Source organism: Oncorhynchus mykiss, chromosome 1 (genome assembly GCF_013265735.2).
Source record: "Oncorhynchus mykiss isolate Arlee chromosome 1, USDA_OmykA_1.1, whole genome shotgun sequence".
NCBI classification, from domain to species: Eukaryota; Metazoa; Chordata; class Actinopteri; order Salmoniformes; family Salmonidae; genus Oncorhynchus; species Oncorhynchus mykiss.
Genome location: NC_048565.1, coordinates 87,910,813 through 87,928,986, shown reverse-complemented (window position 1 = coordinate 87,928,986; position 18,174 = coordinate 87,910,813). Strand labels below are relative to the sequence as shown.

Sequence of the window (18,174 nt, the reverse complement as noted above, 5' to 3'; positions counted from 1 at the left end):
ACAGGAAAATACAGTAGTTTGATCTGAAAATAGATTGAGTTTATGTAACATGTCCTTAGGGGTATCAGGTAGCCTCGCGTTAGAGAGACAGGCCTGGAACCAACATGTCGCTGGTCTCAATTAGGTCCACTATTGCTCTAAATGATTAACACAGCTGTTCACACAAAGGTTCATTTTGGAGAAATGTAAATAGAGCACTAATTTCACCTTTACAAAAATAAAGAAAGGATGTCACCCAGTGTACTCTCTATCGCCCCCTATCTTCGATAAACACAGATATTAAAACTGTCTACTAAAATTGTCATCCCATCTCAAGACTTACGTATCCAAATTGGTCCACAAGGACCGAAGCGGGTTTATAAAAAAATATATATATATATTTATCCTCGGATTAGATCCGTCGACTATTCCATATCTTCGATGCTTCATCAGAATCAACAGGTCCTTGGGCTGTATCATCTCTCCATACAGAAAAAGCTTTTACTCAACTAGAATGGCTAGATCTCTGGTCGGTCTTGAAAAATGGCTCTAATTTAATTAATATGCCAATCCCCTCAGCCATAGTTATAACAGGCAATATCTGCTCTGTTCAGAATCACTAGAAGAAGCAGACTAGGCGATCAATTTCTCCTTTGTTATTTTATTATCCATGGGAACCCCCTGGCCCAGGCCATTCATCAATCAAATAAAATAACACCAATACGCAGACGATATTGTACTATATCTAGACAATGTATCTCTATTGCTCCCAAATGCATTGAAGATCATAGATAAAAATTCAGTTTAATCTCAAATTACAAAAAATGCATCGAAACCAAATAAGCCCTACTGCCTCTCAAGATCCCGATGGAGGACTCCGTCTCTACTTACAGTTATAGATCTGTCACTCTCACTGAAAGCAAGTCTAGGAAGCCGGTAGATCTGTTCTATGTGCCCTATTTCTATGCTTCCCGTTCTTAAGTTTCGTACACCAGCTTCAAAACAGACGAAAAAAATACAATATTTTTGTTTATGGAAAATATATTTCACAGCGGTTTAGACGGACCATGATCCTCTACACTATACTGGCTGGTTTTGTCACAAACTGAAATTAGGTTTACTGTTAGAATTTTACCAACCAGGAAATGGCGAAGTTAATTTCTTCTTCAATGTTTTTAGTGGCAACCCACAGGTACAATGTGTGAACTAATGAATATAAAATATAGGAACAGAATATGAATTTAAATATTGGTACCTGTAACCCCCCCACCACCACACACAAAGTTGCTGGTTCAAATCCCTGGCTGGTTCGAAGTCTGACTGGGAAACGCAATGGCTAAGGTGTTGCGTTGACAGTCTCTGGACCTGATTTGAAGTACCCGTCAGGGCCGCGGTCTCCCAAGTTTGCTGCAGTACTCTGTCTCTGTTTGATTCTAGTTGCATAGAACTTAATGCCCGACCAGTTTCTGCTTTTGAGCGCCACAGGTTCTGACTGGAGGCATTTGAGGCAGTCCTTCTTTCCAGGAACTTGGCCACTCTTTATGAACGGCATCATGCGTTTCTCTACTGCTGCTACCTCATCAACGATCCACTTTAATCTCACAATGTTGCTTTGGGTTGGCTGGGCGCCGGCTCAGCTGGGAGACAGGCCGGATGGGCGCCTGTGCGACGGGCCGGCTGGGCGCCTGTGCGACGGGCCGGCTGGGCGCCTGTTGAGAAAAGGTTGCTTAAAAGATTGCAAAAATGGCAGCAACGAATTAAAAATAATACCACGATTTTCATATTTCACTTTTTGGCTCAACAGGAGTTGACAATGTTGCAGCTGAAACAACCAGAGAAAGACAGAGAGAAAAAAATGAATAGGCTAAATAAACATGACCATTTCCAGGCAAATTTCCTTTATAAAAAAAAATCGAATATTATTAGGGATGTCTGGCAAACCATCCACTTGGAGAGCTAGCCTGACCTACAAGGTGTATAAACCATCCACTTGGAGAGCTAGCCTGACCTACAAGGTGTACAAACCATCCACTTGGAGAGCTAGCCTGACCTACAAGGTGTATAAACCATCCACTTGGAGAGCTAGCCTGACCTACAAGGTGTAACAAACCATCCACTTGGAGAGCTAGCCTGACCTACAAGGTGTAACAAACCATCCACTTGGAGAGCTAGCCTGACCTACAAGGTGTAACAAACCATCCACTTGGAGAGCTAGCCTGACCTACAAGGTGTGACATTTGACTTACATTTATTTTGGGGTTCACTGAGAGTGGACAGTGCTCCAGCCAAAACAACCTCATTCCACTTGAAACTTTTGAATTTGCCAGCAGACTCTGCGACTTTGTGTCGTCCTGACGTCAGTGCACAGGATTCCACAGCGCTGCCAATGTTCATTAAGTTGTATCCCATTTGAACAGCCAGGGTCGGACGGTCGTACGTTTTGTTCTCCTCGTTGTAGCCAGCAACAGCTCTCACTGCCGTGATGACGTGAGGTAAATTACTAGGTATGACCAAGTCCTCAAAGCACATCAGAGGTGTACACGTCCTGGCCGTGATGAGGAGTCTTGCCACCTCTCTCATTCTTCGTTGAATGTATTGGTTTCTTCTGTCATCTGGCTGTAGTTTGTTGTACAGCTCCTCTCCCATGAGGAGGATACATTTGTCATTTCTAACCACAAATGAAACTCGGTCGGAGTTCATACCACAAACTATCTTCCAAAGACCTGTGCTGACGTAGTCGGGTTGAGGACGCATCTTGAACGCCATTGCTGACTGAATCCTCATCTTTGGTCCAGGTTTTGGTTCTTCAGCTTTGGGGTTCAGAGGGCAGTATCTGACATGCTTCCGTAGTGACTTTCGAATGTACAGACCTTGACAGTGCAAGCAGTGGGTGTAACATCGAGTGGATCCTGCCACTTTGGGACGGGAACAGGAGGCCATCTCTCCACTCCCACGTCTTGCTACGGCAACATCATGCACCCTCTGACATATCCTCTTAGCTGGATTATGAGCCCCAGAGTCTGTTTGGATGTTCATGTCTTTGTTGCCGTCTGAAGGGCTGATCTCAGTCCCCGGGTTGTTTTCATCACATAAGTTGGACAAATCAGATGGTTCATTCAACACACCACTAGAATGGCATGTTCTCTTCGCTGGTTTACGTGCCTCAGAGTCTTCTTTAGTGCAGGAGCTACTGTCTGAAGAGTTGCTGTCTGTTACGGAGATGTTTTCCTCACTCCAGGTAGAGAAACTAGATGCTTCATTTGATTCCACGTTACTAGAATCCTAAGAGGGAAACAAAAAGGAGAGATGAATGTAATATGAAAACTCTCGGACAGCAGAGATCCCGTTTTGGAACGTAGATATGTTTGTAGAGTTATCATATTAAACATTGTACAGTGCATTCGGAAAGTATTCAGACACCTTGACTTTTCTCCCATTTTTTTTTACATTACAGCCTTATTTTAAAATTGGTAAAATATTTTTCACCCTCATCAATCTACACACAATACCCCATAATGACATCACAATACCCCATAATGACATCACAATACCCCATAATGACATCACAATACCCCATAATGACAAAGCAAAAACAGGTTTAGACATTTTTGCAGATGTATATTTACATAAGTATTCAGACCCTTTGCTATGAGACTCAAAATTGTCAGCGCAAAAACCAAGCCATGAGGTGGAAGGAATTGTCCGTAGAGCTCAGAGACAGGATTGTGTCGAGGCAGAGATCTGGGGAAGGGTACCAAAACATTTCTGCAGTATTGAAGGTCCCCAAAAACACAGTGGCCTCCATCATCCTTAAATGGAAGAAGTTTGGAACCACCAAGACTCTTCCTAGAGCTGGCCGCCCGACTGAGCAATCAGGGGACAAAGGCCTTGGTCAGGGAGGTGACCAACAACCCGTCACTCTGACAGAGCTCTAGAGGTCCTCTGTGGAGATGGGAGAACATTCCAGAAGGACAATCATCTCTGCAGCACTACACCAATCAGGCCTTTATGGCAGAGTGGCCAGACGGATGCCACTCCTCAGTAAAAAGGCACATGACAGCCACTTGGAGTTTGCCAAAAGGCACCTAGACTCTCAGACCATGAGAAACAATATTTTCTGGTCTGATGAAACCAAGATATAACTCTTTGGCCTGAATGCCAAGCGTCACATCTGGAGGAAACCTGGCACCATCCATACAGTGAAGCAAGGTGGTGGCAGCATCACATCTGGAGGAAACCTGGCACCATCCCTACAGTGAAGCATGGCGGTGGCAGGGACTGGAAGACTAGTCAAGATTGAAGGAAACATTAACGGAGCAAAGTAGAGAGATCCTTGATGAAAACTTGGTCCAGATCACTCAGGACCTCAGACTGGGACGAAGGTTCACCTTCCAACAGACAACAACGCCGGAGTGGCTTCTGGACAAGTCTCTGAATGTCCTTGAGTGACCCAGCCAGAGCCCAGACTTGGAACATCTCGGGAGAGACCTGAAAATAGCTGTACAGCGACACTCCCCATCCAACCTGACAGAGCTTGAGAGGATCTGCAGAGAAGAATGGGAGAAACTCCTCAAATACAGGTGTGCCAAACTTGTGGTGTCATACCCAAGAAGACTTGAGGTTGTAAATGCTGCCAAAGGTGCTTCAACAAAGTACTGCGTAAAAGGTCTGAATACTTGTGTATATGTGATTGCGCAAATTTATAAAAACTTGTTTTTGCTTTGTCATTATGGGGTATTGTGTGTAGATTGATGAGGGGGAAAAAAACTATTTAATCCATTTTAGAATAAGGCTGTAACGTAACAAAATGTGGAAAATGTGGTCTGAATACTTTACCAATGCACTGTAAGTGGACAATTCCATGGGAAAGAGACTCAGATTTTTCACATTAAAATGTACACTACATGACCAGAAGTTATGTGGACACCTGCTCGTCAAACATCTCATTCCAAAATCATGGAGTTGGTCCCCCCCTTTCTGCTATAACTGCTATAACAGCCTCCACTCTTCTGGGAAGGCTTTCCACTAGATGTGGACACCTGCCAGAGGCAGTTTGGAACTCTGTAGTGAGTGTTGCAACCGAGGACAGACGATTCTTAAGCTCTACGTGCTTCAGCACTCGGCGGTCCTGCTCTGTGAGCTTGTGTGGCCTACCACTTTGTGACTGAGCCGTTGTTACTCCTTGACGTTTCCACTTCACAATAACCGCACTTGCAGTTGACCGGGGGCAGATCTAGCAGGGCAGAAATTTGACAAACCGACTTGTTGGAAATGTGGCATCCTATGATGGTGCCACGTTGAAAGTCACTAAGCTCTTCCGTAAGGCCATTCCACAGGCCAATGTTTTTCAATGGAGATTACATGGCGGTGTGCTCAATTTTACACACCTGTCAGCAACGGGTGTAGCCGAAATAGCCCGAAGCCACTAATTTAAAAGGGTGTCCACATACTTTTGTATATATAGTGAATGTCAAACAAAAAAACAATGATTGCAAGGTGAAACAAACCGTACAACGACTGTATGCACAAGGACAACTTTGAACAATTTCCACAGAATATTTTACAAAAACACATGTACTGGAAGCCCAGTGCAGATAGAAAGTCTGGTAACAGAATGACGGTTGGTGCCGTTGGTGCCCGTCATTCTGTTACCAGAATTCGCATCTACAAAAAGTCGTCCTTGTGCATAGAGTTGTATGGTTTGTTTCACTTTGCAATCATTGATTTCTTTGTTTTGACATACATTTCATTAATTTAGAAGTCTGTTTTGGGTTCACCCAAGAAGTACTATAGACACACATCATTCTATTTACTTTGTCAATTTTCTGTGAGTGCGAGATATTACGGTTGTGATTTTGCTTGCAAATGTAATGTCCATAATGCTGGAATTGTCCATATACTTTATATTTTAAATGTATATATTCATGTTCATATTTTTTTTTAGTATTCATTTTCTGTAAAGAAATTGCCCAGTCCTCCACACAGAGGAAATTGCTTTCAGAATCTCATGTAATCATTTGGCTGTTTTCGCTACAATTAAATGCTGCCTTTTTGTGCTGTTCTACATGTATATTAATACAATAAATTAAATATAATCTTACTTGTTCTGAAGAAGTGCTGGGACTCTCATGAACTTTACCGTTTTCACTCTGAGCTGCAGAACAGTCTGGATTTACTGCAGAGAGGAGCTGAGAGTCACTGGTTGGTTCTGATACTCTGTTTTCACTCTGAGCTGCAGAACAGTCTGGATTTACTGCAGAGAGGAGCTGAGAGTCACTGGTTGGTTCTGATACTCTGCTGTCAGATTCCAGCTGCTGTTCCTCCTGATTCGTCCAGAGTTCCTCTTGTTTTGTGGGCTCTGGTTCCTCCAGACCTAGCCTGGGGCTTCTCTCCTGCTGCTCTGGGGGAACCTCCTCTTTAGAGACAGGGAGAGAGGGCTGCTGGGAGTCTGGAGAGAAGGGAGGGGGAATGGGTCTCTCCATCCTATCAACACGTTCGTCTATGTTTTCTACCTGGGCTTCAGAGAGGAGCTGAGAGTCCGTGGTTGGTTCTGATATGCTGTAATCCTCTCCATCAGGTTCTGTTTTGATCTGTTCAGTTGTGTTGGTGGGTAGAGAGTCCCTCTCTCTGTTCTCCAAGGTTTGGTCAAGATGTGAGGGCAGAGGTGGGTCCTGTTCATAGTCACTTTTCACACAGGCAGGGATTAAGACGTCTTTGGTATCAGGTTCCAGCCCTTGAGGCTGGTCCTCCTCTTGACTGGTCCTGACTTCCTCCTGTTCCTCTTTAATCTGTGTGGGCTCTGGGTCCTCCTGCCACTGACGGGGGCTACTCTCCTGCTCACAGTGCTGCTGTTCAGGAGGAACCTCCTCTTCAGAGGCAGGAAGAGAGAGCTGCTGGGAGTCTGGAGGGAAGAAAAGGAAAACAAATCAAATCAGAGTTTATTCACGTACTGCAGGATACAGCAGGATGCAGCAGGATACAGCAGGATACAGCAGGATACAGCAGGATGCAGCAGGTGTAAACAGTGATTGCAAGCTCTTCCTTAACAATGCAGTTCAGAGGAGGCTGGTGGGAGGTGCTATAGGAGGAATCAATAGAACTGAGTCCAACATGTGGTTTCCATATGATTAATACTGTTCCATTTATTCCATTCCAGCCATTACAATAAGCCCATCCTCCTAAAACTCCTCCCACCAGCCTCCTCTGATACAGTTATATACTGGTAAAGTAATACACAAGAAAAAAAATGGGGGTGATAGGTTGAAGATACTGTATCCCTGGAAAAGGGATGTTTAAGGTTTCTATCACCCCGCTGAGGCTGGTGTGCACACGCACGATGCTTCTTGTTCCCTCTGGCTAGTGATCTGTGTGATCTTCAGACCTGGGTTCAAATACTATTTGAAATCATTTCATACGGAGTTAAACAGATAATACTGAGTGGACCGTTAGTACAGATCCCAAACTCACTGTGTCGGCTAGAATAGAGCTACTGTCATGTCAATAAAAGGGTTTTAAAAATGTATACAGTCCTATCGACTCAAAGCAGGGTTGACTCACATTTAACCCTAACCATTCCAATGTATTTAATAGAATTAAAAAACACACAAATAAAAAAAACAAGATTTATGGAAGTGGTGATTTTGTTATGTTACTACTGTTTGGGTCCCCCGGGTGTGGAGACAGACGGGTTAATATACTGCAGTCTAACTGTGTGTGTGAATGACTAAATGAGTATAATTATTTGATGAATAATTTTGTTTCCCACAGTAGCTATTATTACAAACCTGCTCGATGTAACTTGATTTCCGGGTGGAAAACCAAATCCAACAGCCGCTGTAGACGTTTGTTCTCCTCCTTCGAACGGGAGATTTCTACCTGGTACTCGACAATCTTTTTTTCAAAGACAGCCGATATCTCCACAGCGGCCGCTGTTAACCGCTGAGTAAGAAACGTATTCAACTCCATCTGTAATTTGGGAATTTTACGGTCTATAGAGCCACAAGTCAACGAGGAAAATAAACCAACGCTCGAGCTATTCACTTCCTGCTTTAATTCTTCTTCTTTTGGATTTGCTTGTCGGATTGCATCCAACTTTAAGGTGCATACACCGCCACCTACTGTAGGGAAGAGAGTGGTGTGAGGCCATTCACGGTCCACCTACATTACATTTGATGCAATAATACAATATTGGGGAAAATGGAAATTGCCACCCATTCCACTATTGAACCCTATCTAGTCCAACTCTAGACCAGTGGGTTGAGAAGACAAAACCCTACCACTCCCCCTGCAGCTGTTCTGCAGTAAATCCTCCCAATCCCAAGTACTTCTCTACCGCTGCCACCACAACCTCTATTTTCTGTGACTTTCAATTCATTTCTGCAGTACAATTGACAACCACGGCTATAAATGATAAAAAGCCCACCTTGCTGAAGCAAATATTCTTCCCATCACAGTCTCTTGATCTCTCACAGGAATCCTCTCAGCATCCCTCACCCTGTACCCATGTTCCTCAACCACTCTCTTCCCTGCTTCAGCATACCACACTTCCTGTACTACTGTAACCCTGGCAACCTCAATCTGCCTTTCTCTCACCGGACACCTCCCATCTCCAGCCCCATGATCACCCCCACAACTTTTCACATCATACAGGTTTCTCAGATGAAATAGCCTAATCTAAACAGAGCTCAATCAAATACAACATGCACTGTCATGTTAAGAAACAACATATTCCATCCTTTCAACAGCGCCATGCTCCAGAGAGAGAAACCCATCACAATCCTTATCCCTTATCTCGTAATCCAGAGCGCCCTCTCCCTCTGGGTGGAGGAAACACAATAAATCATCATGAGTCCACTCCAAGTTACCATCACCAATTCAACAGTCCCCAACCTCTCATCCCACCCAATTTGAAACCACTTATGGATCAACCAAAAAGCAAGGATCCATTCTCTTCACAAATGTCACTCCCACTGGGCCAAAATCATCCTTGGGACGCTGGGACGAACTCGGCGATCCTCACCGCAGCTACTTCACCCAGACACCCTCACTCTAAACTAATTCTGGAGCTCTTATTCCCCGTTTTTGTGCTTTTTATTCTTCTATGGTGTTTTGTAACCTAACTTCAATGTTGCATGTTGTAGAACGCTAGCTACCTGCAGTAACCCATCAACCTCTTATGGACGATCCACGGAGGATAACAAATACTGGGGGGATGAAATTTGAACGAATTTGTCACGTCGTATGAAAGAAAGGTTTTGAAGTTGGAGGCATATTTACTTCCAGTAGGTGGTGGTAGTGCATCCTTTAAATTGTGTAACAAATGCCTTAAAACAAAATAGAAGAAGAAGAAGGCGAACGTGAACGGCTAGTGCTTTGGTTTGTTTACGTCGTGAATATAAAATGTCACAATTACAGTTCTTGAATGTGTTTATTACCGAACGATTAACAGCGGTAGCTATGGAGATATCCGTTGTACTTGAACAAAATATAGGCGAGTACCTGGAAGAAATCTCCCGTTCAAACGAGGAGAACAAACGTCTACAGAGCCTGTTGGATTTGGTTTTCAACTCCGAAATCAAGTTACACCGCGAAGGTTTGCAATTAAATAATGACAACTCAAAATGCACGAATCATATAGTTACTGTGAGCAACACTTATTGATCAAATAATTATACAAATGTAATCATTATTGGTTTTCTTTTCCCTCCCGCCAGACTCCCAGCAGCTCTCTTTTCCTGTCTCTGAAGAGGAGGTTCCACATGAGCAGCAGCACTGTGAGCAGGAGAGTAGCCCCCGTCAGTGGCAGGAGGACCCAGAGCCCACACAGATTAAAGAGGAACAGGAGGAACTCAGGACCAGTCAAGTGAGGCTGGAACCTGATACCAAAGACATCTTAATCCCTGCCTGTATGAAAAGTGACTATAAACAGGACCCACCTCTGCCCTCACATCTTGACCAAACCTTGGAGAACAGAGAGAGGGACTCTCTACCCACCAACACAACTGAACAGAACAAAACAGAACCTGATGGAGAGGATTACAGCATATCAGAACCAACCAGGGACTCTCAGCTCCTCTCTGAAGCCCAGGTAGAAAACATAGAACAATGTGTTGATGGGATGGAGAGACCCATTCCCCCTCCCTTCTCTCCAGACTCCCAGCAGCCCTCTCTCCCTGTCTCTAAAGAGGAGGTTCCCCCAGAGCAGCAGGAGAGAAGTCCCAGGCTGGGTCTGGAGGAACCAGAGCCCACAAAACAAGAGGAACTCTGGATGAATAAGGAGGAACAGAAGCTGGAATCTGACAGCAGAGTATCAGAACCAACCAGTGATTCTCAGCTCCTCTCTGCAGTAAATCCAGACTGTTCTGCAGCTCTGGGTGAAAACGGAGTATGTGTTGATGGGGCAGTGGAGATGCTTATTCTTATTCTCCTCCCTCCACACTCCCAGCAGCTCTCTCTCCCTGTCTCTGAAGAGGAGGTTCACCCTGAACAGCAGCACTGTGAGCAAGAGTGGAGCCCCAGTCAGGGGCAGGAGGACCCAAAGCCCACACAGATTAAAGAGGAACAGGAGGAACTCAGGACCAGTCAAGAGGAAGACCAGCCTCAAGGTCTGGAGTCTGAAATCAGAGTATTAGAACCAACCAGCCTCTGCAGAGTTTTAGAACCAACCAGTCTTTGCAAAGTATTAGAATCAACGTCTGTAGCAAATCCAGACTGTTCTGCAGCTAAGAGGGAAAAGATAGAAGAATATGTTGATGGGTTGGAGAGACCCATTCTACCTTCCAACCCTCCAGAACTCCCTGTCTTTGAAGAGGAGGTTCCCCCTGAGCAGCAAGAGAGGAGCCCCAGTCTGCAGCAGGAGGACCCAGAGCCCACAAAGGTTAAAGACAAACGGGAGGAATTCGGGACCAGGCAGGAGGAAGAGCAGCTTTACATTGGGCTATCAGAATCAACAAGCCTTTGTAGAGTATCAGAACCAACCCTCTCTGCAGCAAATCCAGACTGTTCTGAAGCCCAGGTAGGAAACATAGAAGAACATGTTGATGGGATGGAGAGACCCATTCCCCCTCACTTCTCTCCAGACTCCCAGCAGCCCTCTCTCCCTGTCTCTAAAGAGGAGGTTCCCCCAGAGCAGCAGGAGAGAAGTCCCAGGCTGGGTCTGGAGGAACCAGAGCCCACAAAACAAGAGAAACTCTGGATGAATCAGGAGGAACAGCAGCTGGAATCTGACAGCAGAGTATTAGAACCAACCAGCCTCTGCAGAGTTTTAGAACCAACCAGTCTTTGCAAAGTATTAGAATCAACGTCTGTAGCAAATCCAGACTGTTCTGCAGCTAAGAGGGAAAAGATAGAAGAATATGTTGATGGGTTGGAGAGACCCATTCTACCTTCCAACCCTCCAGAACTCCCTGTCTTTGAAGAGGAGGTTCCCCCTGAGCAGCAAGAGAGGAGCCCCAGTCTGCAGCAGGAGGACCCAGAGCCCACAAAGGTTAAAGACAAACGGGAGGAATTCGGGACCAGGCAGGAGGAAGAGCAGCTTTACATTGGGCTATCAGAATCAACAAGCCTTTGTAGAGTATCAGAACCAACCCTCTCTGCAGCAAATCCAGACTGTTCTGAAGCCCAGGTAGGAAACATAGAAGAACATGTTGATGGGATGGAGAGACCCATTCCCCCTCCCTTCTCTCCAGACTCCCAGCACCCCTCTCTCCCTGTCTCTAAAGAGGAGGTTCCCCCAGAGCAGCAGGAGAGAAGTCCCAGGCTGGGTCTGGAGGAACCAGAGCCCACAAAACAAGAGAAACTCTGGATGAATCAGGAGGAACAGCAGCTGGAATCTGACAGCAGAGTATCAGAACCAACCAGTGACTCTCAGCTCCTCTCTGCAGTAAATCCAGACTGTTCTGCAGCTCAGAGTCAAAACGGTAAAGTTCATCAGAGTCCCAGCACTTCTTCAGAACAAGTAAGATGCTATTTAATTTATTATTTAACATGTTCAATGGCACTCAGCACACATGACAAAGCAGCATTTAATTCCAGAGACTACATGAGATGTTGATAGCAATTTCCTTACAGAAAATGAATACTGAAAAATATAAACATTAATAAATGTAAAGTAATTTAAATATGAAGGATATACATTGTTTAAAATGCTAAACTCTACGAACATTTCTACGTTCCAAAACGGGATCTCTGCTGTCCGAGAGTTTTCATATTACATTCATCTCTCCTTTTTGTTTCCCCTCTTAGGGTTCTAGTAACGTGGAATCAAATGAAGCATCTAGTTTCTCTACCTGGAGTGAGGAAAACATCTCCGTAACAGACAGCAACTCTTCAGACAGTAGCTCCTGCACTAAAGAAGACTCTGAGGCACGTAAACCAGCGAAGAGAACATGCCACTCTAGTGGTGTGGTGAATGAACCATCTGATTTGTCCAACTTATGTGATGAAAACAACCCGGGGACTGAGATCAGCCCTTCAGACGGCAACAAAGACATGAACATCCAAACAGACTCTGGGGCTCATAATCCAGCTAAGAGGATATGTCAGAGGGTGCAGAGTGCTTCACCAGAGGTTGTGTGCAGTAGGGTGACTACCCCATCAGCAGCTCCAAGCTCCACACACGTCATACCAACGTCTGTAACCGACAGTAGAAGGTCTAAGAAACAGTGTTGTCGGTACTGTGGAAAGGCTTATGTTAAAATCGCGAGACACCTGCGGATTGTGCATCGGGATGAAGTGGACGAGGCCTTCAGCTTTAGAAAGAAGTCCAGAGAGAGAAAAGTCTTACGTCTTCAGAATAAAAAGGGAGGCGTTGTGCGTAATGCTGCCGTAGCAAGACGTGGGAGTGGAGAGATGGCCTCCTGTTCCCGTCCCAAAGTGCCAGGATCCACTCCATGTTACACCCACTGCTTGCACTGTCAAGGTCTGTACATTCGAAAGTCACTACGGAAGCATGTCAGATACTGCCCTCTGAACCCCAAAGCTGAAGAACCAAAACCTGGACCAAAGATGAGGATTCAGTCAGCGATGGCGTTTAAGATGTGTCCTCAACCCGACTACGTCAGCACAGGTCTTTGGAAGATAGTTTGTGGTATGAACTCCGACCGAGTTTCATTTGTGGTTAGAAATGACAAATGTATCCTCCTCATGGGAGAGGAGCTGTACAACCAACCACAGCCAGATGACAGAAGAAACCGATACATTCAACGAAGAATGAGAGAGGTGGCAAGACTCCTCATCACGGCCAGGACGTGTACACCTCTGATGTGCTTTGAGGACTTGGTCATACCTAGTAATTTACCTCACGTCATCACGGCAGTGAGAGCTGTTGCTGGCTACAACGAGGAGAACAAAACGTACGACCGTCCGACCCTGGCTGTTCAAATGGGATACAACTTAATGAACATTGGCAGCGCTGTGGAATCCTGTGCACTGACGTCAGGACGACACAAAGTCGCGGAGTCTGCTGGCAAATTCAAAAGTTTCAAGTGGAATGAGGTTGTTTTGGCTGGAGCACTGTCCACTCTCAGTGAATCCCAAAATAAATGTAAGTCGAATGTCACACCTTGTAGGTCAGGCTAGCTCTCCAAGTGGATGGTTTGTTACACCTTGTAGGTCAGGCTAGCTCTCCAAGTGGATGGTTTGTTACACCTTGTAGGTCAGGCTAGCTCTCCAAGTGGATGGTTTGTTACACCTTGTAGGTCAGGCTAGCTCTCCAAGTGGATGGTTTGTTACACCTTGTAGGTCAGGCTAGCTCTCCAAGTGGATGGTTTGTTACACCTTGTAGGTCAGGCTAGCTCTCCAAGTGGATGGTTTGTTACACCTTGTAGGTCAGGCTAGCTCTCCAAGTGGATGGTTTATACACCTTGTAGGTCAGGCTAGCTCTCCAAGTGGATGGTTTGTTACACCTTGTAGGTCAGGCTAGCTCTCCAAGTGGATGGTTTGTTACACCTTGTAGGTCAGGCTAGCTCTCCAAGTGGATGGTTTATACACCTTGTAGGTCAGGCTAGCTCTCCAAGTGGATGGTTTGTTACACCTTGTAGGTCAGGCTAGCTCTCCAAGTGGATGGTTTGTTACACCTTGTAGGTCAGGCTAGCTCTCCAAGTGGATGGTTTATACACCTTGTAGGTCAGGCTAGCTCTCCAAGTGGATGGTTTATACACCTTGTAGGTCAGGCTAGCTCTCCAAGTGGATGGTTTGTTACACCTTGTAGGTCAGGCTAGCTCTCCAAGTGGATGGTTTGTTACACCTTGTAGGTCAGGCTAGCTCTCCAAGTGGATGGTTTGTCACACCTTGTAGGTCAGGCTAGCTCTCCAAGTGGATGGTTTGTTACACCTTGTAGGTCAGGCTAGCTCTCCAAGTGGATGGTTTGTTACACCTTGTAGGTCAGGCTAGCTCTCCAAGTGGATGGTTTGTTACACCTTGTAGGTCAGGCTAGCTCTCCAAGTGGATGGTTTGTTACACCTTGTAGGTCAGGCTAGCTCTCCAAGTGGATGGTTTGTTACACCTTGTAGGTCAGGCTAGCTCTCCAAGTGGATGGTTTGTTACACCTTGTAGGTCAGGCTAGCTCTCCAAGTGGATGGTTTGTCACACCTTGTAGGTCAGGCTAGCTCTCCAAGTGGATGGTTTGTTACACCTTGTAGGTCAGGCTAGCTCTCCAAGTGGATGGTTTGTTACACCTTGTAGGTCAGGCTAGCTCTCCAAGTGGATGGTTTGTTACACCTTGTAGGTCAGGCTAGCTCTCCAAGTGGATGGTTTGTTACACCTTGTAGGTCAGGCTAGCTCTCCAAGTGGATGGTTTGTTACCCCTTGTAGGTCAGGCTAGCTCTCCAAGTGGATGGTTTGTTACACCTTGTAGGTCAGGCTAGCTCTCCAAGTGGATGGTTTGTTACACCTTGTAGGTCAGGCTAGCTCTCCAAGTGGATGGTTTATACACCTTGTAGGTCAGGCTAGCTCTCCAAGTGGATGGTTTGTTACACCTTGTAGGTCAGGCTAGCTCTCCAAGTGGTTGGTTTGTTACACCTTGTAGGTCAGGCTAGCTCTCCAAGTGGATGGTTTGTTACACCTTGTAGGTCAGGCTAGCTCTCCGAGTGGATGGTTTGTTACACCTTGTAGGTCAGGCTAGCTCTCCAAGTGGATGGTTTGTTACACCTTGTAGGTCAGGCTAGCTCTCCAAGTGAATGGTTTATACACCTTGTAGGTCAGGCTAGCTCTCCCAAGTGGATGGTTTGTTACACCTTTAGGTCAGGCTAGCTCTCCAAGTGGATGGTTTGTTACACCTTGTAGGTCAGGCTAGCTCTCCAAGTGGATGGCTTGTTACACCTTGTAGGTCAGGCTAGCTCTCCAAGTGGATGGTTTATACAGGTAATTTGCCTGGAAATGGTCATGTTTATTTATGTTCTTTCTGTTATTTTTGCAATCTTTTCTCAACAGGTCCACAGCCGACCCCTGTCACACAGGCGCCTGGCCAGCCGACCCGTTGCACAGGCACCCAGCCGACCCCTGTCACACAGGCGCCTGGCCAGCCGACCTGTTGCACACGCACCCAGCCGACCCCTGTCACACAGGCGCCTGGCCAGCCGAACTGTTGCACACGCACCCAGCCGACCCCTGTCACACAGGCGCCTGGCCAGCCGACCTGTTGCACACGCACCCAGCCGACCCCTGTCACACAGGCGCCTGGCCAGCCGACCTGTTGCACACGCACCCAGCCGACCACTGTAACACAGGCGCCTGGCCAGCCGACCCGTTGCACACGCACCCAGCCGACCCGTCGCACACGCACCCAGCCGACCCGTCGTACAGGCACCCAGCCGACCCGTCGCACAGGCACCGAGCCGACCCGTCGCACAGGCACCCAGCCGACCCGTCGCACAGGCACCCAGCCTACCCGTCGTACACGCACCCAGCCGACCCGTCGCACACGCACCCAGCCGACCCGTAGCACAGGCACCCAGCCGACCCGTCGCACAGGCACCCAGCCGACCCGTCGCACAGGCACCCAGCCGACCCGTCGCACAGGCACCGAGCCGACCCGTCGCACAGGCACCGAGCCGACCCGTCGCACAGACACCCAGCCGACCCGTCGCACAGGCACCCAGCCGACCCGTCGCACAGGCACCCAGCCGACCCGTCGCACAGGCACCCAGCCGACCCGTCGCACAGGTGCCCAGCCAACCCAAAGCAACACTGTGAGATCAAAGTGGATCGTTGATGAGGTAGCAGCATTAGAGAAACACATGATGCCGTTCATAAAGAGTGGCCAAGTTCCTGAAAAGAAGGACTGCCTCAAATGCCTCCAGTCAGAACCTGTGGCGCTCAAAAGCAGAAACTGGTCGGGCATTAAGTTTTATGTAAATAGAGTCAAACAGAGACAGAGTACTGCAGGGAATTCAGAGGGCAGCACCCCTGACCTGGACTCAAACTCAGGTCCAGAGACTGGCAACCCAACACCTTAGCCAAACAAAATGTTATTGTTCTTTGACTCAATAATTGGTGCATTCTGGGTGTGCTATAAAGTTCAGACGTTATGGGCAGAGTTAAAAATCTGACTGGCAACCCAACACCTTAGCCAAACAAAATGTTATTGCTCTTTGACTCAATAATTGGTGCATTCTGGGTGTGCTATAAAGTTCAGACGTTATGGGCAGAGTTAAAAATCTGACTGGCAACCCAACACCTTAGCCAAACAAAATGTTATTGCTCTTTGACTCAATAATTGGTGCATTCTGGGTGTGCTATAAAGTTCAGAAGTTATGGGCAGAGTTAAAAATCTGACTGGCAACCCAACACCTTAGCCAAACAAAATGTTATTGTTCTTTGACTCAATAATTGGTGCGTTCTGGGTGTGCTATAAAGTTCAGACGTTATGGGCAGAGTTAGAAATCTGTCTGTCAACCCAACACCTTAGCCAAACAAAATGTTATTGCTCTTTGACTCAATAATTGGTGCATTCTGGGTGTGCTATAAAGTTCAGAAGTTATGGGCAGAGTTAGAAATCTGACTGTCAGAGGTTTACAATGTAAGTTTACTTTTAATCTGTCTATATGCATATTTCAAGACATGGCATGTGGGGGTGCCGTTAGATAACCAATGGGTTGGACAATATTATTTTACTTGAATACTGGAAGTCAAATTATACTCCAACATTAAGAGAATGAAAGAATCAAACATTTTTATTATTTAAAAATATTGAATACGATCTTTCTACAGACAGAAACAACACGACGATTTGAAGTCGTGAGAAAATGGCCCCCTTTTTTAAACTTGTTTTTCAACCCCTGAGAAACACAGTTATTGAAGCGTCCCTGGAGCAGTTCAGTGGTTCTGTGCCTTGCTCAAGGGCACAACAGCAGCAGGAGGCGGCGTCTAGGATACCCAGAAGCCTACCAGAATTGTTCCGTTCAGACTTGGGATTCAAACCAGTGACTTTCCAGTTGCAGGTCTGCCTCTCAGGACATTATCAATTAAATGTTACCTGGCTAAAACCATTTACTACAACTACTACATTACAAACTGTTTTCCTTAGCTCGCTGAATAACCTAGTGTTGGACTACGGTTAGCAAAAATCACAGGTTTTCCAGAAATCCTGGTTGAAATGTTTACAGAATCAGAAGGGAAAACACACTGCTACACACAAAACAAGGGCTTCGTTCAAACATGTACATTCAAGACAGTTTATCAAGACATGATCAGTGTCGTTATTAGAACACACAAATACAGTCTCGGATGTCTCCTAAAACATCTAGTTTATGTATGAAACCACTGTCGTATAATGATCTGTCATGTCTTAACTCAACTCTGTTACATTATTAGAGACCGAGTATTCGCACCCCTTGACTTTTTCCCACGTTTTGAATTGAGATTTTTGTCACTGACCTACACACAATATCTCAGAGTGGAAACAGTTTTTTATTTTACAAATTCGATGACATATTTCTGTATTTCATTTTCAAAAAATGTGCAAATATTTCTAAGAACATGTTTCTACTTTGTCATTATGGGGTATTGTGATGTCATTATGGGGTGTTGTGATGTCATTATGGGGTGTTGTGATGTCATTATGGGGTATTGTGATGTCATTATGGGGTATTGTATGTAGATGGGGGGGGAAAAATATTGAATCCATTTTTAATTCAGGATGTAACACAACAAAATGTGGAATAAGTCAAGTGATATGAATGCTTTCTGAAGGCTCTG

The 18,174-nt window shown here is 45.9% G+C and overlaps 2 protein-coding genes across 6 annotated transcripts; one reads left to right on the top strand and one right to left on the bottom strand.

Moving 5' to 3' along the window:
• Positions 1-620: 620 nt before the first annotated feature.
• LOC118966052 lies at positions 621-8,019 on the bottom strand. 2 transcript variants are annotated; one of them, XM_036988060.1, is made up of 4 exons: positions 7,764-8,019; positions 6,081-6,880; positions 2,226-3,261; positions 621-1,688 (listed from the first exon to the last, which is right to left on the bottom strand). In XM_036988060.1, the coding sequence occupies exons 1-4, from the start codon at positions 7,942-7,944 to the stop codon at positions 1,579-1,581; spliced, it is 2,127 nt and encodes a 708-aa protein (XP_036843955.1). In that variant the 5' UTR covers positions 7,945-8,019; the 3' UTR covers positions 621-1,578. The 2 variants fall into 2 exon arrangements, with proteins under 2 accessions (XP_036843955.1, XP_036843959.1); XM_036988064.1 differs by having other exon boundaries at positions 621-1,664.
• Positions 8,020-9,308: 1,289 nt separating this feature from the next.
• LOC110531505 lies at positions 9,309-17,934 on the top strand. 4 transcript variants are annotated; one of them, XM_036988057.1, is made up of 5 exons: positions 9,309-9,571; positions 9,693-10,682; positions 11,292-11,935; positions 12,223-13,522; positions 15,409-17,934. In XM_036988057.1, the coding sequence occupies exons 1-5, from the start codon at positions 9,379-9,381 to the stop codon at positions 16,431-16,433; spliced, it is 4,152 nt and encodes a 1,383-aa protein (XP_036843952.1). In that variant the 5' UTR covers positions 9,309-9,378; the 3' UTR covers positions 16,434-17,934. The 4 variants fall into 4 exon arrangements, with proteins under 4 accessions (XP_036843952.1, XP_036843949.1, XP_036843944.1 ...); XM_036988054.1 differs by having other exon boundaries at positions 9,693-11,935; positions 15,409-16,442; positions 16,669-17,934; XM_036988049.1 differs by having other exon boundaries at positions 9,693-11,935; positions 15,409-16,442; positions 16,556-17,934.
• The last annotated feature ends 240 nt before the right edge of the window (positions 17,935-18,174 follow it).

Excerpts from the sequence above, each read along its gene's own strand:
- LOC118966052 (XM_036988060.1), bottom strand. The coding sequence starts at position 7,944 with ATGGAGTTGAATACGTTTCTTACTCAGCGGTTAACAGCGGCCGCTGTG. Across the intron at positions 6,881-7,763 it reads AATCAAGTTACATCGAGCAG|ACTCCCAGCAGCTCTCTCTT; the intron begins GTTTGTAATAAT and ends TCTTCCCTCCAG. Across the intron at positions 1,689-2,225 it reads CAGTGAACCCCAAAATAAAT|GCGCCCAGCCGGCCCGTCGC; the intron begins GTAAGTCAAATG and ends TTTTCTCAACAG.
- LOC110531505 (XM_036988054.1), top strand. The coding sequence starts at position 9,379 with ATGTCACAATTACAGTTCTTGAATGTGTTTATTACCGAACGATTAACA. Across the intron at positions 11,936-12,222 it reads CCAGCACTTCTTCAGAACAA|GGTTCTAGTAACGTGGAATC; the intron begins GTAAGATGCTAT and ends TTCCCCTCTTAG. Across the intron at positions 13,523-15,408 it reads CAGTGAATCCCAAAATAAAT|GTCCACAGCCGACCCCTGTC; the intron begins GTAAGTCGAATG and ends TTTTCTCAACAG.